At 41.3% G+C, this 23,232-nt stretch overlaps 1 protein-coding gene across 3 annotated transcripts in view; it reads left to right on the top strand.

Annotated features, from left to right (window-relative positions):
* kcnt1a (potassium sodium-activated channel subfamily T member 1a) overlaps positions 1-23,232 on the top strand; it is a 28,797-nt gene extending 5,565 nt beyond the window's left edge. The window contains exons 1-30 of one of the 3 annotated variants that reach the window (XM_076757252.1): positions 626-832; positions 3,909-3,988; positions 4,288-4,435; positions 5,469-5,516; positions 5,837-5,885; positions 6,045-6,104; positions 6,446-6,520; positions 7,315-7,398; positions 7,927-8,021; positions 8,721-8,901; positions 8,984-9,148; positions 9,274-9,410; positions 12,483-12,546; positions 12,731-12,839; positions 13,422-13,530; positions 14,518-14,667; positions 15,854-16,083; positions 16,185-16,401; positions 17,109-17,214; positions 17,381-17,553; positions 18,592-18,663; positions 18,801-18,935; positions 19,102-19,213; positions 19,365-19,466; positions 19,712-19,795; positions 19,885-20,013; positions 20,291-20,585; positions 20,702-20,764; positions 20,854-20,938; positions 21,981-23,232. In XM_076757252.1, coding sequence (XP_076613367.1) covers positions 747-832; positions 3,909-3,988; positions 4,288-4,435; positions 5,469-5,516; positions 5,837-5,885; positions 6,045-6,104; positions 6,446-6,520; positions 7,315-7,398; positions 7,927-8,021; positions 8,721-8,901; positions 8,984-9,148; positions 9,274-9,410; positions 12,483-12,546; positions 12,731-12,839; positions 13,422-13,530; positions 14,518-14,667; positions 15,854-16,083; positions 16,185-16,401; positions 17,109-17,214; positions 17,381-17,553; positions 18,592-18,663; positions 18,801-18,935; positions 19,102-19,213; positions 19,365-19,466; positions 19,712-19,795; positions 19,885-20,013; positions 20,291-20,585; positions 20,702-20,764; positions 20,854-20,938; positions 21,981-22,098 — 3,561 coding nt within the window. In that variant the 5' untranslated portion in view covers positions 626-746 and the 3' untranslated portion in view covers positions 22,099-23,232. Of the gene's footprint in view, positions 1-625; positions 833-3,908; positions 3,989-4,287; positions 4,436-5,468; positions 5,517-5,836; positions 5,886-6,044; positions 6,105-6,445; positions 6,521-7,314; positions 7,399-7,926; positions 8,022-8,720; positions 8,902-8,983; positions 9,149-9,273; positions 9,411-12,482; positions 12,547-12,730; positions 12,840-13,421; positions 13,531-14,517; positions 14,668-15,853; positions 16,084-16,184; positions 16,402-17,108; positions 17,215-17,380; positions 17,554-18,591; positions 18,664-18,800; positions 18,936-19,101; positions 19,214-19,364; positions 19,467-19,711; positions 19,796-19,884; positions 20,014-20,290; positions 20,586-20,701; positions 20,765-20,853; positions 20,939-21,980 lie in introns of those variants that run through there. The other 2 variants (XM_076757250.1, XM_076757251.1) reach the window with 2 other exon arrangements.

Raw genomic sequence — 23,232 nt, 5'->3', positions numbered from 1 at the left:
AGGAGGGACGCAGAAGAGAGAGAGCAGAGCAGAAAGCATCCAGCTTTCTGTTGATGTGGCAGTCGTCTGTCACAGATGATGCCCAAACCTCCACATCAGCGGAGCAGAGAGAGCCTCCCCGCCTCGTGCTGCTTGTCCTGACAGAAGAGCAAAGCAGAGAGGCAGACGGCGCATGCTTTTGGGCTTTGTTGGCTGTAAGTCATGAGGGCTTCATTCAAAAGCCTTCAAAGACACTTGAGATAGTGACATGCTGCTGCAGCTGATGATGCCACCTGCAAAAAAGGAGACAAATCAGTGTTTGTCTGCGGCTCCAGCGTGTCACACTGAATGTTTACAGCTTTGTCAGGGGCTGCAGTGCTGCTGGAGAGGAACATGCATCAGTGAGGGTTATTCCAGTCATGGCAACGTTGCTGTGGCAACAGGCCCGCGCACGAGAGAGAGAAAGAGAGAGAGATTGTATACATTTCTAAAAATACTCCAACAAGCACTTCATTCCTCCAAATAAATGAGTAATCATACACTGCTTTGTCTGATCTTTTTTAAGATTCTTTTTGTAATTGGTGTCTTTTATTTATTTAATTATTTATTTATTTATTTTTTTGGCCACCAAAGCTCAAAAAGAACTACTTTTCCGACAAATAGTGCTGCGTTGTTTTAGAGCTGCGGGGAGGCGCGCTGGTCAAGAGGCTTTTACACTGTAGGGATTAAGACTGACTGCACGACGCAGCCACAGGTGTTAATGCACAATGGATCCGAATATCGTCTTCCCAACCTGGCTCAATGCGACCGTGGGCACTTGGAGGTCGGACCCGTTTGGTGATGCCGGGCAGAGGTAGGGCCGCGCGGGGCAGAGAGCGCTGCTCTGAAGTGCGCATTGTGTCCAGGTGTCAGCGGAGGCTAGCTGCATGCGCTGAATGGGAGGAGAGGGTAGCACCTTGTGGGACGTTTTTATTTTTATTCGTTATTTTTCAGCTGAGGCAAATTGCAGTCGTGCAGGTGAGCGATGGAGGAGGCGAACAACGTGCGCTCCCGCTCAGCAATTTGATAAGCGCGCCCAAAAACTGCTGAGATGCACAGAAACGCCTGCGCCCTTATTTATTTATTGTTTTAAGACCGTGGAAGTCGAAAAGGCTGTGATGTGAGGCAGAGCTGCATCTAACGCTCTTCATCATCCATTCGTTATTTTCTGATCGTTTGATCTATTTGTGCAACCAGTAGTTTAAAAGCCAACAGTGACACCTTGGTAGTTTTTGCTTAAGAAGTGACTTAAATGGATTTTTTTTAAAACCAGCGAGTTGCCAATAACTTTTTTATTCATCAAGATGTTCAGTTTATTATCACATAAGGCAAAGAATACCCGGATATACTTTCGAGCCACATCTAGGGAGTCATTGCTGATTACTTTTCTACTAAGTGATTAATCGATATTTCAGCTCTAGTATAAAGTGTTTTAATACCAGGTCTGCAATTAACGATTATTTTCATGATCACTTCATGTGCCAAGTCAATTTAATGCTAAAGTTTGGTCTATAAAACGTCAGAGAATGGTGAAAAAGAATCAAAAGATACTCAGTTCACTTTCACACAAGACATAGAAAACCAGAAGAACATTCATATTTTAGAGCCACAGCTGGTGAATTTTTAGCATTTTTGCTTAAGAGATTATTTTAAAAGAGAATGTGCTTTAAAAATCGTTCCTGATTACTTTTCGGTCAGTTGATTAATCAATAATTTCAGCTCTAATAGGAAGATTTTTCTATTAGAGCTGCAACTGGCTATCATCTTTCCATTGCTTGTTTTGTCTGACCGACAGCCTAAAACTCAAATATATATTAAGTTTACTGCCACAGAAAAGAACAGCAGCCAAAAGCTCACAGTCGAGCAGCTGGAAGTTGGTCACAACAGGTTTCTTCTGGTGGCTGATCAACACCTTCGGGTGAATTGATTTGATGAAAGCGGGCCTGTTTCAGAGCTGATTGAAAGTTGCCGAACTTGCTGAGCCCCAATCAGTCGTTTTAAAGGATCAGACTTCTCCCAGAGCTGCACGTCTTATTGCCTGAAACTCCGATGTGACACCGCAGTATGACTAATGTCAGACCACTTCAGCTTGTAATTGTGTGCTCAACAGGAGCTGATTATGGGTCATTACTTGCACCATTACGTGTGTGTGGGGGGGGTTGGGTGGGTGGGTGTGTGGGTGTGTGGAGGGGTGAGGCACAGTCAGATAGACAGGGAGCAATCTGGAGGACCCTCACGTGTGACAGCAAATTCTCATTTGCCTCAAGAGCCCCTCTCTGCCCTGCTGCCGGCCAGATGTGACAGCTGTTCGCAGATCTCATTGCGGAAGGTTCTTCTTTTCGTTGTTCCACCTCTGAAAGGTTTCCTCCACTCTGCGGTGCAGTTTCATCTTTGTGCAGACCTGAAATAGCTGTTGCAGAGCACGCCGAAGGGATGTCGGTGCACCCAGCAGCCCACACTGTCTTTTCCTTCCCACTGTGAACCTTTCAGCCACGAGGCAAAATTTGGGATGACTGCAGCAGCACCGCCTCACAAGCTTTCAACCTTCCTCGAACTCTTCTATCTCATCTCTCTGGCTTGCACTCTGTCTTTTTCATTTTCCCCCGTCTGCACTCTCCTCTGTGAAGATTATGCATTAACAGTGTAAACTGTGTGTTGCCAAGTTACCTACAGTATGAGTCGTGCTTATTCTCTCTGACTCTCTCTGTGCTTTGTCTTTGAAATTCACATCCAACATGTACTATTGTTTCGCAGTTAATAGAAATTGCTTTTTTTCACAATTTGCAAGAGGATTTTTTTTCTCACTCACAAGGCAGATGCTCCTGATGGCAGTGGTGGACATAAGAAGGGCATCAGCTGCGTGCGGTGGGGCATCAGTGGACAGAAAGTCATGATGCATTCATGGTGAAACAGTTTCAGGCTGTGGTTAAGATTAAAATTGTTTTATTATGTGACTCAGATTTGAAGTATGACTGCAACACCTCCGTAATAAAAACACACAAGGAACCACCATCTATCTAACCATTTAGAGGCACGAAGAGGTGATCTTAATTTTCTAGCATTTATGGCTCCACAGAGGAAACGGCATTGTGATTTCTGGATTGTGAGGGCATCCATTAGTGCACTGTGTCCCGGCTTCTCATGTTTTATCCACCATAGGGGCATCTGAGAGGTCAATAACTATAGTTTTTTTTCCAACATGGGGGCATCAGGGGCAGCGATCACCTCCCCCGATGATGTTTTTTTTAATGAAAACCTATTTTTTTCTTTATTCTTTATGCAATCACAGTTTATCAGTTTATTCTGAAATGGCATGGAAGCAAAATGTGTGTGTGTGTGTGTGGGGGGGGGCATATTGAAGTGACAAATTGAGATTTTGAAGGAGCAATTTTAAAATGAAAGCTTGAATTGAAATTTGTAACTGGAAAAGGAAAATTAAGACGTATATAAGAATGTTTTAAGAGAAAATGTATGCAAATGAGAGGTGTGGTCTTATACTTAATATCTTTCCTTTTTGTTTCATTTAATCATGGCTGATTATCTTGGGTACTATAATAATACTATTTTCTCTTTTAATTTTCCATTTTGCCTTTTAATTTTAATTATTTCGGATTCTTCTAATGATCTTCCGTACTGTGACAGCTGCTCTGTGGCTCCTTTCGGATTGAGCTGCATCTCCTGGAGTAACCCTCTCTTGTAATTTGGAACAAAATCAGAGACAGATAATTACCAAACCCTCCTCGGGCATATGATTAGAAAAACAACATAATGAATATTCATGCTGTGTGAAATTACATACTTTAAAAACGGCTTTGAAAAACATCTGCGTGGCTCCTGTGTTTGTGCTGCCGAGCGTCGTGTGACAGTTGCTCTCCTCTCCTCCCTGATAGGGTGCAGGTAGAGTTTTACGTGAATGAAAACACCTTCAAGGAGCGCCTGAAGCTTTTCTTCATCAAAAACCAAAGATCAAGTAAGTGGACGGTGCTTCTCACGTCCTTCAACTGGCAGAAATAAGAGGATGCACTAAAGGACAAAACAATAACAACAACACCCACAGATTCATACCTAATGAGGCCCAGATGCATATAGAAAAGTGTGACAGCACTGGAGAACACCACAAGTTTCTTGTTTAGCACCATAGAGGTAAAGGAAATTACCACTGTGCTGCACATACTGTAAATCTACACACAAATAAGCACATCTACGCACAGCTCATGTTTGTTGCAGTGTTATAGTGTTGTTGTTATAGAGTCCCTCTCTCGCCTTCAGGTCTTAGGATTCGTGTGTTCAACTTCTGCCTGAAGCTGCTCACCTGTCTGCTGTACATCATCCGAGTGGCGACAGACAACCCCGGTCAGGGCGCCGGGGCCAATCACAGCGCAGGACAGCAAAACGCTCCCAGTGGCAACAACAAATGGTTTGTTCTCGCTGAGCATCGTCACATGGAAGTGTCTCAGATCTTTACTTCAGTAAAAGTACTAAAACTACGCTGGACAAGTGAAAGTTCTGAAGTGAACTTTAAAGTATTAAAAGTACTGTTGAACGTGGGAGAGGTGCAGCTAATTGTAAATATCTTCTTTAGAACTGCGTGATCATGATAATTGATTGTTGGTTATGATTGATATGATTAATGATTATTATCATTATGGATTAATCTGCTGCTTATTTCCTCCATAATCAGTTGATTGGCTTGTTTATAAAAATCAGAAAATGGATGAAAATATGCTGTCACAGTCATTCAGAGCCCCCAGTGACGCCTTCACAATAATTGATTTTGCATGAAAAAAGACTCAAATTACTGTGAAAGCAGTTGCTAATTAATTTTCTATTGATCGACTAATTGTTTTAGCTGTTTTTTTTTATGTTTTTTGTTAAAAAATAATAATTCGTTTAGCAACTAATCAGTAAAGCTGTCAAACAATCATGATGAAGTAAAAAGTGCAATATTACTAATAATCAAAAGAAATGGAAATACTACAATTACCTCAAATTTGTACTCAATTGCAGTCCTTGAGTAAATGTAGTTAGTTACATTCCAGCACTGATCAATACACGAAGAACAGTGACAACAATAGAAAGACCAGCAAACGGTAGCATTGAAACAAAGGCAGCAAAATGCCTACTAAAGGTGTTTTCTCTGTTTCGCTCTGAGAAATTACACAACCATCAGGCATCAATACCTTTAAATAAATATGTATCTTTGACTGGTTCTGCAAAACGCAATCAAGTTTTTTTCTGTATTGAACTTAAAAACATGAGAAGACGATCTTCATTAAAAACTAATTTGAGACGGTGGGTGAACATGAAGATTTAAGACACTGATGGATTCACTGGCGAGTGTAAAATCTAATAAAAAGCTCCGCTTAAAATGCAAATAACCTGCGCACTCGCATTAACTTTTCATTCTGTTTCGTTTTGCTCTCGTTTCCTCGCCGTCATCTACTCTGCAGCGTTGACTGCCAGTGGAACGGATCAGTGCAGGACAGAGAAATTAACTGGTAAGCAGCAGAACGAGTGATTTCTGTTAAGATGGTCAGATCAGTGGGAAATTATTACGTAGCCTGTAGTTAGAGCAATATTCTGTGTGTGCTCTTTCAGCTCATTTCCTGCACTCGCTTTATTAATCTGGAATGATATCAGTGTTTTTATTATGAGATCAATTTTGGGAATTGTTAATTGGACAGATTGTCATATCTATATCTCCATTAATACACACCTAAAGAGATAGTATCTGACAGCCTGGTCATCCACAAGTCTTATTTTCACTGTATTTAAAGGATTTTTATTGTTAATTGTTGTTGTGTGCTCCGTCTGACAGGGAGTTGATCTTCTGGGTGGACAGAAAGGTTCCTGTCTGGGCCATTCAAGTGAGTCAAAACAAAATATATACACAGATTTAAATAAGCCAAAGTTTTATGAACTTAACCACAGATCTAAAACACAGATGCTTGACCAGCTAAACGAATGTGAAACCACCAAACTCCTGGGTTTATGTGTTTATTATTTCCTGTTTTGGTTTCGCACAGGTGATTGTGGCCATCATTAGTTTCCTGGAGACTATGTTACTGATGTATCTGAGCTACAAGGTAACACACACACACACACACACACACACACACACACACACACAAAGTACATACAGACAGACTTCAAGCACATCAGTATGATTACAGAATTCAGTCTGTACAATTAGTCACTTACAGTCTGTGAGATTGACAGTACATAAGTGGCGTAATTAGCCCAAGTCATTTGTCACAGCTACATTAAGGATAGATGGTAATTACAGGATCTGGTTGAGGTGAAGGATTAAGTGGTCGTGGAAAGTGACAGACTACAATTAAGGAATGTATCTGTGCAGTGACTCACTGTCTATTGTGTGCTTACAGGTAAAACTGTTAAAAGCGTCCGTGCATGTTTTTGATTTTAGGGGAACATTTGGGAGCAGATCTTCCAGGTGTCTTATCTTCTGGAGATGATCAACACGGTTCCCTTCATCATTACGGTAAAACTATTACCATGAAATACTCATTAGTTTAACTCTCCCACTAGTAAGCTACAAGTTTACTCTGACTTTTACATATTTTTTGCAATCTTAGCCTTCAAGCATAGAGGCCATAAGAATTATTGAGTCAGACTTACCTTAATGGACACATAAAAGGGAATTATACACTTTCAGATAGCTAGAAACCACAGACTCTGCATCTCTCTGCATCGCAGTTGTCATAGCAGGTGTTTTTTTTTACAGGTGAAACATCGAAGCCACAGCACATATTTCCCATTCGTGTAGCAGTTTTAGCCATGCCAGCGCTGTGGCTGCTGGCAGTCTACCATTGTGGTCCAGACTGTCACAACAACTACTGGATGGATTGCCATAAAATTCTGCAAATTTCCAATTCATCCAATACTTTGGTTTATGACCAAATACCTGCAAAGATGTTGACATTCCCATCAGCCTCAGTTTTTCTGTATTAGTGAATAATAACATGCTAACATGCTGAAGGTAAACATGCTAAACATTTTACCTGCTAACCAACAAGTTAGCATTGCCAATGTGAGCATGACACAGTAGCATGCTGACATTAGCATGTAGCTCAAAGCTGTGCCTCCATCACAGATTTATTAGCTTAGCTGTAGACTCGGATAGCAGCCATGTAAGTGTTGTAAGTCAGACTGAGCGTAGGCATAGAGCATAAACATTGCCCATTGGTGTGCAGTTTTTAATGTGTGATGGAAGTGATCGAAGAAACTCTGAAATGTTATCCGTTAATGAATTTAAATGTGCCACTCTCGCCTCAGATTTTCTGGCCCTCAATAAGGAACATCTTCATCCCCGTGTTTCTCAACTGCTGGCTGGCAAAGTGTGCTTTGGAGAACATGATTGTGAGTCAACAAAAGCATTAACTTAATTGTATCTGGTAATGACTTGTTTTTAATCAACATTTTAATGACTTTGTTTAGGCAAGACGCTCTGAGTCACACTATGCTCGGTCATCTGACAGCCAGTCTATCGCAGCCATTGCATTTCGCTGCACTGATTTGCACAAGCCTTCATGTGCACAATAATTTGTACTGTTGCTGCAACAACGGATCTTTCTGTAGCTTTGGTTCTGCTCTGATTGTTCGCACCCTGGAGGGCTTCCACTGATAGATAATTTGCAAACGTATCTGCATTTTATCATGTTGTTCTGTGTTTCGTTCTGTTCAGCTGTACTGCTGCAGCAGGGAGCATCCAAGAGCAGAACCATAATGTCATCTCCATTTGCAATGAATAGCTAAATTAATGGTGTGAGTGATTCCTGATGGAACTGACACGAAAGATGAGAGAAAACATTTCATAGATGCAAGTCTACTATATGTGAGTTGAGTTTTTAGCTTCATATGTTAAAGCATGCTGTTGTTATTGGGTAGAACGATGTCCACAGAGCGATCCAGAGGACCAACTCAGCCATGTTCAACCAGGTCCTCATTCTCATCTGCACCCTGCTCTGCCTGGTCTTCACTGGGTGAGGCTGCTTCCTCCTGCTTCGTTTCTGTCATCCTTTAGTGTGAATGACTGATTTAACTGCTCTGTGTGTATATGTGTATATTCCCAATCATGACACTATCACCTGTTGCCAGTGAACCTGTTTACCTGTGGAATGTTCCAAACAGGTGTTTTTGAAAAATCATGACATGTTTCTACAGGCAAACAGACAATATTCCAATTTTAAATTAATAATGAACAGATATTTATTTGGGTTTGAAAAGAGCATCTCTTTAAAGGGAATTGCTCTGGAAATGAATTATAAACTCAACACAACAAAATGAAGTTAATAATATAACAACTCTATTTTCCCTGTAATTGATACTGAATTACATGGTTCTTTGCAGGAAACTTTCAAGAAACATTAAGTAAATAATGGCCTTGTAAATGAAAATAGGGAATAGACGAGCCACTTGTGTAATCCAAAAAGAGGAAAACAGTGCAGCTGAGAATATAATTGTCAAGCAAAATAAAAACAATCGTAAAAACAAATCCAGTTTGATTTTATTAGATAAAACTTTTAATTTGCTTTTGCAATGAATTCGAACTGCAAATCAATCTCATTTATTGACTATATTACCTTTGGCTCATCAGATGGCCTTTTACTGCTTTATGTAGCCGAGTTCATAGCGAATAGTTCATGGTCGTCATAACTGTTTCTCTAACCTGTCCTACACAGCACATGTGGAATCCAGCACCTGGAGCGAGCAGGCAAAAATCTCTCCCTGTTCAATTCCTTCTACTTCTGCATCGTCACCTTCTCCACCGTGGGCTTTGGAGACGTCACGCCCCGCATATGGCCCTCGCAGCTGCTGGTGGTCATCATGATCTGTGTGGCTCTGGTGGTGCTGCCTCTGCAGGTAGGAAGATGTTGGAATGATCTTTGCTAACTTCCTGTGTTCCTGTGTGAGCTGTAGTTTCACTCGTCTCGTTGTGTGTCAGTTTGAGGAGCTGATGTACCTGTGGATGGAGAGACAGAAGTCTGGAGGGAATTACAGCCGCCACAGAGCGCAGACAGAGAAACATGTTGTGCTTTGTGTCAGCGCACTGAAGATAGACCTGCTCATGGATTTTCTGAATGAATTCTACGCCCATCCCAGACTGCAGGTACCAAACAACACAAGATAAGCATTTTTATATTGTGGGGTACACATACAGTAGAGGAAGTGATGATAATCTGCATTCCAGTAGATTGCAGTAGACACTAAAGTGATTCTTGTGTGATATTAAAGGATTACTATGTGGTGATCCTGTGCCCAACTGAAATGGACATCCAGGTGCGGAGAGTGCTGCAGATCCCTCTGTGGTCTCAAAGGGTCATATATCTGCAAGGATCTGTTCTCAAAGACCAGGACCTTCTAAGAGCCAAGTAAGTGGCCAATACTGAAACCTCTGAGTGTGTATGATGTTTCCATTAAGCACTGAGTACTAGAAATTCAGTACATTCAGGGTAAAATTGATATGAGACCCAACAAAATATATACACAAATATATAGCTATGCATACACAGGCAGGTACATGCACGTGCAGATAGATTTTAATTAAAAAACTAATACTGTAAAAGGAGGAAAAGAGGGGAAAAAAATAGTAATAATGAGAAAAGAAAAATACAGAATAAAAATGATAATAATAACAGGAAAACAAATTGAATTTAAGGTCATGGGGTTATGTCTTCCTTTCACATTTGACTCTTTGTGTATATTTAAACTGAAGAGACAGTTTTTGCAGGACAAGGAACCAAATCTGATCAAGGTTAGCAACTGTTCCTCACTTCTTTGCTAACCTCACAAAATACAATACATCCTGAGTCCAGCAAGTGCTAGAGGGGGAGATACATCAGACATCTTGCAATAAAGGAGAGCAATAAGATATAATTTATGGGCAGAACTGTTGCCTCAGGGAGGACCCTAAAGAGAGCAGTGATAGAAATATGGCTGTGATTCAAAAACAGACTTCCAATACAGAGTTACTGAAGGACAGGACCAGAACAGAACATATGGTAAAAGACCACCAGGCCCCAACATACATACAGCCAGGCAAGGCAAGAGTAAGATGTGACAGGCACTTAGAACAGTTTTCCAAGGAACAAGAGGGGAAACATTTGTCAGGGGTGCAAACTCCAAAATATGTAATCTCATGCAAAGAGATCTTGAATGGTATTGACTTTGTGAGGTGTATAATGTATAAAAGGAGGTCATCTGCATATAATGAGACTTTCTCGTCAGTTCCACTTCTGGTAAGGTAAGATTTGGATTTGTTCTTCAGGAGATGGCCAAAAGTTCAAAAGCTACCACAAACAGTAACACTGAACGTGGGCATCCCTGCCCTGTGCTACCAGAGGGTAATATTTAGAGCAGTTATTAATGTGGGGCTTGCAAGCATGTGCTGTAGATTAACAAAGTTTTATTCAAGTCGATAAGTTTTTTTTTCTTCTAAATTTGCAAATTTGAAATATTAAAGTCTGCTCAACTCAATCAAAAAAGATTTTTTGCGCTAAAATTCTGTGAATTAATCATTAATTATTGTGTTATAGGGTCAGCTGTTGTACCGTTGTACCATTACCCTGGCAGGGAAATGTCCATTGACATCACAGCATGGTCAGAGTTATTTATGAATAAGACTTTTTGATTGATTTTTGACCTCCAGCACTACCAGCAGCAAGCGGCAAGTTGTAATTGGTGATTTTGAGGGAGTTTCAACAGCAGTCAGCAGTTTGCCGTTAAATTGGGTACAGACAGATCGTGTTCCCTCAGAATGATTCGTAATGTGACTTTTCTTTCCCACTCAAATCCAGCTGCTCTGAGAAATTACACTGATTTGTCTAATTGCTATAATTAAAGGTGAAACAAATCATCTAATTTTGATATCACCATTACCAGTAGGCCTCCTGGAAGGATGACAGATCTTAGTAATTGGCCTGGAAAGTGTCTTCATCATTTTTAGGGAGGATCTGGTGTGAGATTTACCTAATTGCATTATGATGATGTCCCTGATGCTGCGGGAAAATAAAGACAACTTCAGATCAAATTATCTGTAGTGGATGCTAGCATTTTATATTTTGCATTTTATATCAGGTTCAAATAATCAGTGGGATATAAATCTTTATTATTCTTCCATTCCTCAGTGTCACACAGATATCTTCTCAGTCCTCTCTGTATTCTCTCATTACTCTCTCAGTAAATAGACTTGTCAGAGCTGTTGTCTTGCCTCATACTCATTTTTCAGGCTCAGCTGTTTGACCACGTTCTCTAATGAAAGCAAACATCGGATCTGTCTCTGTCTCACATTTTTCAGATAATTGTAAGTCATGAAAGTGTTATGAAGGAGACTACTAGGAAAGTGGCAACAGCATTTTTTAGAAACTGCACATATTGTACATATACATATACTGATGCAATTCAATGCTCTTTTGATGCAACAAGCACAATTTCAACATATGGCATTGGTAGTTTCTGTCATAAGGATATTCGCAATAATAAATTAGCATTTTTATAATCTGTCCTTAATGCTCATATACATAATTCATTTTTTTTATTCTGTATCCTTTATACTATTTATGTTGACCCTTCTGTGCCACTATTTATGCTGTTTTTGCTGTTGATACGTGCTGGCTCTACCACTTAATTTCCCCGGCGTGGGATCTTATCTTACACGGAAAATTTTAACACTGATGAAAGGACAGAAAAACCTTCTGTCAATCTGCGTGTCAAGTCAGGTTTATTTTCGTAGCCTTAATCACACACATGCAACAGAGATACAGCAAAGACTAATGGGTAAATCCAATTGATTTTACACATACAGGTCAGTTCATTTGTCACTGGCAGTGGTACGCTGCACACACCCTGTGGAAATGGTTGATATGGTATGTGGCTCTGGAGAATTCTTCTGTAGTCTAGTGTGAAATACTAAAACATCAAAAAGCAAAGAAAAAGATGCATATCAAAAACACATAGTCCTGTGCAACAGTTGCACCATAAGGTAAGAAAAACCTTACACCAAACACCACAGTGTGATTTTGATGAAGATGTCTATAACTTCACTGCATACATTTGGCAGGGTTCTGACAGAGCAATTAGAAGTAGAGGACTGGGTGTGTGTCGAGCTTACATCCTGCATCTGGCACCGTTTCAAATCCTCCCACACTTGTTTTGCATTCTCCTGGCTATGTTAATCATATGCAAAAACAGTTCCACATTCACAGCACATATACAGCGCAGAGCTTTTCAGCTTTCTCTTTGAGTGTTTGTCTATATGTTCTGGAGGCAGTGTTAAATTAAAGTTTGAACCATAACGCTGTCATCTCCTCTAACTGGTCAGCAGTCATTTCAGTTTTGATCGGCTGACTCTTTTGTGGCAGGGTTTGTGATTTTGTTCCCTGCTGTTAGCTTTTCATGTATTTTGACTTTGTTCTATTATTTGTCAACTTGTCTTGGTGCTGCAGAATGGATGATGCAGAGGCTTGTTTCATTTTAAGTAGCCGTAACGAGGTGGATCGCATGGCAGCGGTAAGATAACAGCAGAGATTGAGCTCTCAGTCATCCATGCCAGTTATTAGCTGTCATTCATTTTGTTTACAGAATCACAAGTCATTAATGCTGTCAATCATGAAGACAATTGCTGATTAATTAAAGGAGATTAATTAGGGAATGAAAGAGTGAAAATGCATCATCTTTGACTGTTTTCCCTCAGGACCATCAGACCATCCTGAGAGCCTGGGCAGTGAAGGACTTTGCTCCAAACTGCCCCCTTTATGTCCAGATACTCAAACCTGAAAATAAGTTTCATGTCAAATTTGCAGGTGAGAGTGTCTAAACTGTCAGTGAATGCTTATTTAGATTGTGGCTGAGAGTTATGTGTTCAGAAGAGCAGCTGAATGATGAATGATGAAATCAGTCAGTCGGTGACAGTATATCAGTGTTGTGTTTCCAGTTTGTTCCACTTCCCCCAGATGGCCAAAAAATCAGCAGGATTAAATATGAAGCTAGAGCTGGGAGTCAGTTTGGGTTTGTGTATCTTTTGGTCATTTGATTTTCATTTCTGAAACGGATATTAAAGACAAAAAAACAAGTGTTTATTTGATTTTAACACTAAATAGAGCAGCAATGAGAACACTTGTAAGTTTATTTTTTAAGTTTTGAGAGAGTTAGTCTAGGTTAAAATAATGTAAGATGACCTTAAGCTAAGCTAATCAACGCTCAGATCCGGCTAGCTCCATATGTAACAGACGGATAAGAGAGAGGTAGTGACCAGAAAGCAAATAAGTCTATTTCCCAAAATGTTAAATTAGTTTTTTCATTTAGAAATCACCTTTCCAGCATAACACATGATTTTACAACTTCTACTTCATGGACAACCCCTCTGGTCTTTTACTCCTTTTCAGATCATGTTGTGTGCGAGGAGGAGTTCAAGTACGCCATGTTGGCTCTGAACTGCGTGTGTCCTGCCACCTCCACCTTGGTCACACTCCTTGTACACACCTCCCGTGGACGGTCAGTCATCTTGTATAAAAAGGAGCCTCCTCGGGCTCTTTGATTTCTCCTCAGTCTGATCGCAGAGTTCAAATTTGTTCCCAAGTCTGCTGATGTATGCATTCTATGAAAGTGGCACAGAGAGGTGAAAGACAAGCAAAGACAAAAGTCTCAGTTCGCTGTGTAAAACGGTAGGAAGTCAAGCGAGTGCATTAAAGCAAAAAAATTGATTTTTTAGGATGTGTCCTCTGTAAAGTAGTGTGAAAAGCTCTGCGGTAGAAAATGATTTTTCACAGCATGCACACAGATCACTTTTAAAGTTGATGTCAGCGGCTGAAGGAAACCACATTAAGGAGGAATCAATGGGCTGCAGCACTTACTGTGTTCCTGACAACTCTTTTGAAAGTGAAGCTTTGTGTGTTTTCATTCGACAAAGGCGCACAGGCTTTGAGCTTGCACGCAAGAGCCACAAAGATGTACATGAATGTGTATTGGGGTTGCTTGATTGTGTATGAGGGAGTTTGTGTATGCAATTTCCGTTTTTGTGTCTATTTGCATTGCATGTGTGGGCGTCTTTGAGTGCACACGATCAATTTAGAGACATGCTGCTCATCAAGGTGGGAAATAAGTTTAAAATGAACCAGGAGTTATTGATAATTATTCTCTAATCATGAGTAACAGTATGGAAGCCATAAAGCGTCAAATATGATTTATAAGTCATCTTATGTAAATATTTATAAGTACTAAGAAACAAGTATGTAAACTGCTACCTTGGGGTTGTGTTGAGCATCTCTCGTAGCCCATTAAACTCCATCAAAGTGCTTGAGCAATTACTGCAATTACAGGAAGTCATTACAAAGGGCATATTAGAGCCAAGCAGATGGATCAAGCTGTCTGCTTTCAACAGAGAGAAATGTACTTTATGATTGATCCTATATAGATGGTTTATCAAAAAGAAAGCGATCAGGTTTACTGACCCTCTGTGTTTGATCGTATTTTCCCCGACAGAGAAGGACAGCAGTCTCCGGAGCAGTGGCAGAGGATGTACGGGTGTTGCTCAGGCAACGAGGTCTACCACATCCGACTGTGTGACAGCAAGTTCTTTGGAGAGTATAACGGCAAAAGCTTCACATACGCGTCCTTTCATGCTCACAAGAAGTGAGTTGACATGTAAGCTAAAGCATCTCCTTCGGATGCTGACAAGTTGAACATATACCAAAACATTTACAAGGGTTCTTCCGTATTTTGTTAGGTTGTCTGTTTGACTTGGAGCATTCGTGCGCTGCTATTTTGTCAAATCCAATTTAATATGGATTTTATACAGATAAATAAATGCAAAAGATCTAACTTTTTTTATATATTATTATTATACTGTAGGTGGTTTCTACAAAATTAGAATTCCAGAGAACGCTTCTGGTGTTATTTAAAGAAATAGCAGTTCAACATTTCATGCTTAATTGCCTTTTTGCTGAGAGATGCGAAGATTGATTCATTGCACACAAAGCTACATGCACCAGTCAGTTAGCTAAGCCTATCATTAAGACTGAAAACAGGAGGAAACAGCTAACGTTAGCCTGACTCTGTCTAAATCTCCCTACCAGCACCTGTAGCACTCACTAATTAACACGTCTCTCAAGTTTAAATACGACAAGTTGTGTTTTTTTTAGCGCTGTAACTGTTTTGGAAAAACACTTTTGCTATCTGAGCAAGGGTAAGATCAATACCATTGCAATGCCTGTATGCTATATGCCGCAAGCAGCAGCTAGTTAGCTTAGCTTAACTTAGTGTAAAGACTGGAAATAGCTAGACCGTCTAACAAAATCTTTAAAAGCTAAAGCCCAAAAGACCTCCAGGCACAATATAAGTGAATGTCATTATCATAACATCAAAGAAATGTTATCCATGAAAAATTAACATAGCTAACATTAGCTATACGCTAGCTTTTCACATACAGTATGAGTAAGTGTGCTTGCAGAGGTTAGAAGAGGAGTTTTTAAAGTGTGTAAGGTATAAATGTAAATGTAGTGAAGTAAAAAGTAGATTATTAACTCCAAAATATACTCGATTTAAGAACAGTACAGTCTTGAAAAAGGGAACATGGAAAGTATTTGTTCAGTGTTACTTAGTGAGCTTTAGGCAGTGGACAAACCCTGGCTAGCTGTTTCCCCGTCTCTATTCTTTATGCTAAGCTAATCTAAGCTAACTCTAAGCAAGACAATGAGTACTGGTAAGCTAGCCTATTACCCAAAATGTCACACAATTCCTTTAAGCCTCAAGTATCATTTCTTATCTATGCAGTCAATGATAAGACCTAGTATGCTAACAGCAGGTGTGTGACGTACAGGTACGGCGTGTGTCTGATCGGTATAAAGAGGGAAGACAACAAGAGCATTCTGCTGAACCCTGGCCCACGTCACATCATGGCTGCCACAGACACCTGCTACTACATCAACATCACCAAGGAGGAGAACTCAGCCTTCATCTTCAACCAGGAGGAGAGGAAGGGCCGCCCTGCCGGGGGGGTTTTTGACGGACCCTCACAGCTTCCTGTGCACAGCATCATTGCTAGCATGGGTGAGAGAGGATAGAGTGCCATAAACTGCTCCGTCTGGATTGACTGTGGAGACACTGGTTCCTGATATGTGATTTAAAGCTCAGCTGAATATATTTTACAGGCACTGTTGCCATGGATCTTCAGAATACCAGTCCACCTGACCCCTCAGGTGGTAAACTGGTCCCACCGACAGTAAATGGAACAGGGGGCCGCCGGCCCAGCATCGCTCCGGTTCAGGAGATCGCCGACTCCTCCTCAATTCTGCCATGTGACCTCCTCAGTGACCAATCAGAAGATGACTCCGTCTTCACAGATGAGAAAGGCCACTCGTCCACTGAGTAAGAGTTCTGTTTCTCTGTGTGTACATAAGCACCTGACTTACATATTACTCTGGTTGAAGTTTGATTTCTTGTCGTTCGTAATCATATATCCTTCATAGAGAGCCATTTGTCTGCACAGTTACACTTTTAATTGAATGCTATTGATAGTACACCCATACTGAATGCAGTACTTTTGCATATCATGGGGTATTTATTTATTCTTTACACAGTTTAAAGTTATAGGGACAGTACACATTAAAAGACATTCATCAGGCAGGTGTAATGACAGCTACAAAAGCCACATAAAATACAATAAAACAGAAATAGTAGACAGTACACAAAGCAGAGCACACTTCACGTTAAACCAGCAAAATGCAAATAAATACAAATCAAGCAAACAATCATACATTATCCAGATGATTCCTCCAACCTCCAAAAATATCTGACCAAAGCACAGCAAAACATTTTCCTTACCTGTTAGCATTATGTGAATAATTTACCCAGCATGCAGTTGAACCTGAATGTTAATTTCCAAGGTAACATGAATAAATTAATGAGTTCTGCATCGTCTGAAGATTGCCTCTAAACGCTCCCTTCACTTTCAAATGTCTAACACTGGACACCAGCCTCACCTTTTTTTGTTAGAAGAAGAATGAGAAAACCTGATTTTAACACAGTGCGTTTCCATGAAATGTGTCATTCATGCTTTTTGGATTTGTTGGCAGGTATGTGAAAGGTTATCCCCCTAACTCTCCGTACATTGGGAGCTCGCCCACCTTGTGCCATCTGTTGGCTGAAAAAGCCCCGTTTTGCTGCCTACGACTCGACCAGGTGGGCAGTCGCTGTTCCTCCAACTTAGTCACTCAATTACTTACTGCCTCCATCACTCCTTTCATTCTCTCTCTGTCCTTCACAGCAAACCGAAAATACCTGTCCTTCACAGCAAACCTTAAATATCTGTTTTTTTTTTGTTGTTTTTTTTTTGCTCCCAACGCAGGGTTGCAGGCACAACAGCTTCGAGGATGCTAAGGCTTATGGTTTTAAAAACAAGCTCATCATCGTGTCTGCTGAGACTGCAGGCAACGGTCTCTATAACTTCATTGTGCCTCTCAGAGCTTATTACAGACCCAGGAAAGAGCTCAACCCCATTGTCTTGCTGCTGGATAACCCGTGAGTTCACCTTAACACACACACACATAAACACACACGTCCTTCCTCTCTCCCTCCCCTTCACTCTGTCTTTCACCATGTCACGCCGGGAAGCATTATGTATGCTAAATGCTCACGTCACTTGCACTTAGGACAAGGCTGTGGAGGTGGCACTCCATTGTCGGTCTTGATGTTGGGTTACTGCCGCTGCTCGCAGTGACGGTGTGTTTTGAGCGACAAAGAAAATAAAAAAAAACGCCGCACTCGGTAGCTCCAGATGGTAACCATAGCAACTTGCTTCGCCTTGAACCTGAATGATATATATTGCTACAAGGGGAGAAAAAGATGAAGAAAATTATTTCTTTGGAGAACACCGAGCAGGCTTTCATTGACAACCCTGATGTGTCCCTTTTCAGCCCCCACATGCGAGCTCTCAGGACTCTCATAGAAACGCGCACATAACAATAAACTCTCGCTCCGTGCAGCTCTCTCTCCCACCGTTCCTATCGCTGTTGCACACACACAAATACAAACACCCACACACTTGGATACGCAATTCAAGCACTTACGACAGCCTTGGGTCTCTAGTCAGCAGGACTGGGCAGATGCATAAAGCAGTGTTCTGTCAGGGGTTCTGGTGGTGGTGGTGGTGGAACGGCAGAAATAAAGCAAGTGAATGTCTCTGAGAGCGCTCAGCAGCAGACGGACCAACCCTCAGCTTAAAGACGCACCGAGCGAGGACACCAACCATCACTTTGTCTTTACATTTACTGTACATTGCAAGCAGCGTGTGTTTTTGAGCTGAATTTCAAATAACCAAATAGCAGAATAAAGAAAAGAAGCAGGACTAAAATTCAGCTAAGACAGCCTCATTAACACCTTTTTTATTCATCCTCGAGGCTTTTCTCCAAGTTAGCGGCTAATTTAAATGTTTCTAGTCATCTCACTTTCTGCATCCGTCCATGTTTTTTTTTTTTATTTTGCAAAGCAATGTATTGTGTGGTTTTGAGTAAAAAGTGCAACAGAAAACCAAACTGAGTCATCATATGTTTCATGTAGGCCAGATAATCACTTTCTGGAGGCCATCTGCTGTTTTCCTATGGTCTACTACATGGCTGGAACCATAGACAAGTAAGCCTGTCATACTGCTCTCCTTTATAATCTTATTTTATGTTACATTTATTTTCTCATTAAAATAGACTGATGAGTGTTAAGTGGACGCTCCAGGTAAATTGCTGTTGTCGGCCTCATTGTTCTGTGCGTTTCAGTCTGGACAGCCTGCTGCAGTGTGGCATTATCTACGCCGATAATTTGGTTGTTGTGGATAAAGAGAGCACGATGAGTGCCGAGGAGGACTACATGGCTGATGCCAAAACTATTGTCAATGTACAGACTATGTTCAGGTAATTAATCAGATTTTATCAGGATGCTCGTCATTCATTATTCACAGCATGAGCTTTAACATCACTTTATCGTGAAGTTTTTGAACCTGCATTGGACCACAGCAGTGCTCACTCTCACTCTCATCTATCACTCTCTCTAATGGAGCACCCGTCTCTCTCCTCCCAGGCTGTTTCCCAGTCTCAGTATTATCACAGAGCTTACTCATCCATCCAACATGAGATTCATGCAGTTCAGAGCAAAGGACTGCTACTCACTGGCCCTCTCCAAGCTGGAGAAGGTAAGATGTAACGGCAGGGCTTACAGTGAAGTGTGTAGTGTGGATTATGAGGATGATTTGTGAAGAGAAGGTGGAGAGTTTGTTCAATCTTCGCGTCGTTGTCATGTGTTTGCCTTTTCCATGTGACCGTCTGACTGGCTCTCTCCCACAGAAAGAGCGTGACAAAGGCTCCAACTTGGCCTTCATGTTTCGCCTACCCTTCGCTGCAGGCAGAGTGTTCAGCATTAGCATGCTGGACACCCTGCTGTATCAGGTTGGTGCACACCTACAGCTAAAAACCTCAGATGACTCTGAAATACCAGGTGACAGAAAGGAATGTGCCTTATGTGACAGCAGAGAAACGGTATCACCTGAGGAAACCGAGCAGCATTGCCATCGTAAAGCTAAAGTGCCCTCTTGTGTTCAGTCATTGATAGAAAACTTACTCCACTTTCTTAATGCTTTTAGCTGTGATAATATTTAAGTTTTAAAAGTGTTTTCTCTGTGTTTCCATGTTAGTCTTTTGTGAAGGACTACATGATCCTTATTGCAAGGCTGCTGTTGGGACTGGACACCACTCCAGGATCAGGATACCTCTGTGCTGTGAGTCAGATAACAGAACCATAAAAGATTAATCTGACACAGTGTCACGGTATCAAACTAATAGCATACCCATGCATCACTTATTCCAGATGAAAGTAACCGAGGAAGATCTGTGGATTAGTACTTACGGCAGACTGTTCCAGAAACTCTGCTCCTCTAGTGCCGAAATTCCTATTGGGATCTATCGGACAGAATCCCACATTTTCTCGACTTCGGAGGTGAGATCTCAGATACTGTAAGTTTTACCAAGCTAAATTTCTCAATGGCAAGAACACGTTTAGTCAAAATACACTTGTGATTTCTGGTTTGTAGTAGAGTCTTGACACATGCAAGACTAAGAGTCTACAGCTATGCAAGTGACTCTGTGAGGTTGTACATAGGTTGCACGGCAGTGCTTTGAGCTAAATGCTAACGTGGTAATTTGACATTTTTATTTATTTTTTATCTTTTTGTGAACTTTTGATCAGCCATAATGGTAACTTCCTGTCTCCCCAGTCACAGGTGTCAGTCAGTGTTGATGACTGCGAGGACACCAAAGACAGGGGGGACGAATCTCGCAGCAATGACCAATCAGATCACCCGCTGCTGAGGAAGAAGAGCATGCAGTGGGCACGGCGTCTGAGTAAGAAAAGCGTGAGGTGGCAGTCAGTGAGCCGCGACTCGAGCAAGGACCACGCTCAGCGCATCGCTCAGCAGCGCCTCAACCTCTACCGACGCTCCGAGAGGGAAGAGCTGTCAGAGCTGGTCCGCAACCGCATGAGGCACCTGGGCCTCCCCACCTCCGGATATGGTGAGGATGGACGCGTCGTTCACTGATCCAACTGCTCAGGGCTTTACCTTCCCAAACTTTCATGTCTTCTACTGCTTTAAAGTTGGTCTGTTTCTGTGTCTAACTGCTGTCTGCAGAAGACCTGACTAATCTGACAGCCAGTGACGTGATGAACAGAGTCAATCTGGGATACCTGCAAGGTGAGCATCAAAGCTACGATCCGATGGCAGATCCTAGCGCCATCATGCAGATGTGAGTGTTTGCTGATTGAGAGATGTTTCTGTTTCAGATGAGCAGAATGATCACCAAAACACCCTGTCCTACGTCCTGATTAACCCCTCTCCTGACACCAGGCTGGAGCTCAATGATATTGTGTAAGCATTGCTCATCATGTTGCTCCAGTTCTCCACGTTTCTTTGTGTGCTGTTTAGAACAAATAAAAACCTGGTTTTGTCTCTCTGACCTGTTTTATAATAAACAGACCTGAAAAACTTCAATTCATTTTCTGCCTGCATGAAGGTTAATTTGACCTGCATCACCGCTGCTGTTTGTTTTTCAGCTTTCTCTTAGCAGGTTTTGTTTGTGGATGTTTTTGCATGTGTGTTACTGTGAACATTTTGTCCAAAATCAATCCAAGTGATAATCAAAGCAAAACAGTTTGATGCAACAAAACAGTAAAACACTGTTTTTTCAAAGTGGATTTTAATAAAATCCCTCAATAGTGAAGTGAAAATGAAAACAAAAACGTAGCTTTGTAACTTAAACATTATCTTACACTACCTGCCCAGCACCAAGTTTGCATTGAGCTGTTGAATATAGTGGAGCATCTGATTAGCTAAGGAGTCCCTCTGGAGTTGGTGGAGGCCAAAACAGAGCTAGAAGTTTATAGGTGCTGTGGCCAGAAACACGACTCCAAACGACAGCAGGGTTGCTCTGTGTTTACTGGATGTGCGAACAGGAAGTTATTTGATAACACATTCAGCATAAGAGCTTTATGGGGTGATAATATGTCAGTGTGTTCACAGATTGCTCCACTTCCCCCCCAAACATCACAGAATACTGCTTTACAAAAGAACAGATCCCTGCCTGCTCTGTCTTATTTCATCTTATTTTGGAGATGATATGCAGCTACAGGGAAACATGAATTATAACACAACAGCTGAGCAAGCAAGGCACCTATCAGTATCCATGACAACGGCTGTTTCCTGTTCGTGGCGAGTGCATCCCACAGTTTACTTGTTTGTTGAGCTCCTCTTTAATGCGGAGTGCCTTTCATGGCTAAGAGTGTGGATTCTGCAGCGACGGGTTCGTGAGCAGGGATCAGTTTAAGAAAGTGCCTGAACACTGAGCTTCATTGTGCCATCAACTGATGCACATGTTTGTCTCATCTGCCCTCTTGCTCTTTCTCTCTCTCAGGTACTTGATTCGTTCAGACCCTCTGGCTCACGTCCCAGAGGAGCCCCCGGTCCACAGCAGCAGCCTGAAAGAGAGACGTGAGTCCAGCATAGACACCAGGGAGGACACCCAGCTCTGAGACCATGTGGACGGTCACTGGTACACTCCTTCATAATCACCCCCTTAAGCTCTCATGGGGGTGAGGTTGGCGTCCAAGCAGGTCCAATCTGAGGGCAATTTGTGCTACGATGTTCCAGCACTGCAGTGTACAACTGTATTACTGTCTATGAGTGCCTACTGTTTGGTAGATGACATTTGTCATCTGTGACATTTTCATCCTCTTGCCACAGACATTGTATGTGAGAATAGTGTATTCATGTCTGTGGAAGCTCTCTCAGATGAGCAGACATGGACCAGCTTGTTAACAAATTATTTTAGCTGGCTGAAGGGGTCTCAGTTAGGCCCATCACAGCTGCAGCATCCCCCTTTGGTTAGAGTTAATCTGCGTCATCAAACTAAAGAACAGGGATCACAGGGCCACTTTATGACTTTCATTAGAACCTCCTGAATTTTGGAGTGAGTTCCAGACTTTGTCTCTGGGTTGTGGCCCCCTCAGGAAAAGTGTAAATTGAACATCGAGATCAGATATTTTCAATGCAGAGGTTGGTGGAGAAATCAAATGCACATATTTGAAAATTCCCCTGCGCCTTACGCTTACAGCTGTTTACCACCAATGCCATAAAATCAAGCATAACGTTCAACACCATGTGACTTATATAAAATATGTGGATTAAAGCTTTCCTTTAAAGCTTTCAAGGCTTAATTTTTGTAGCTGAACCATAGAAGTAGTTATTCAGTGGTGTAGAGGTATTAATAAGTAAGTTATGTACAAACAGTGATGTTATTTATATGTTCGCTGCAGTACATTTCTTAGTCTAGATAAGGTTTTTGCACTACGATAGCTTAGGTCAACCCTTTAAACAGGACGTGCCATATATTCAATACATAAAGGATTTATTTGATTTGTACTATATTAGTAATCAGAAAACCTAATTTTACTTTCAGCACTGCTCAATGAAAGAATTTGCTTGTTCATTTACAAATGTGTGGCTGTTTGGTCAAGGTATTCTAAAATGCTTCATTCTGTACGCAGGATTTTTTGACTCTGACTCTTTGACTTCATACATATTTAAATGTTGAAAATATTTGTACTTGAGTTTCATTTTATCTTAATTTGCACATTAAAGTGCTATATTATGAAAAAAGTACATTG

This window comes from Chaetodon auriga, chromosome 19 (assembly GCF_051107435.1).
Source record: "Chaetodon auriga isolate fChaAug3 chromosome 19, fChaAug3.hap1, whole genome shotgun sequence".
NCBI classification, from domain to species: Eukaryota; Metazoa; Chordata; class Actinopteri; order Chaetodontiformes; family Chaetodontidae; genus Chaetodon; species Chaetodon auriga.
The sequence above is the reverse complement of the archived record's forward strand: the minus strand, read 5'-3'. Positions and strand labels throughout refer to the sequence as shown.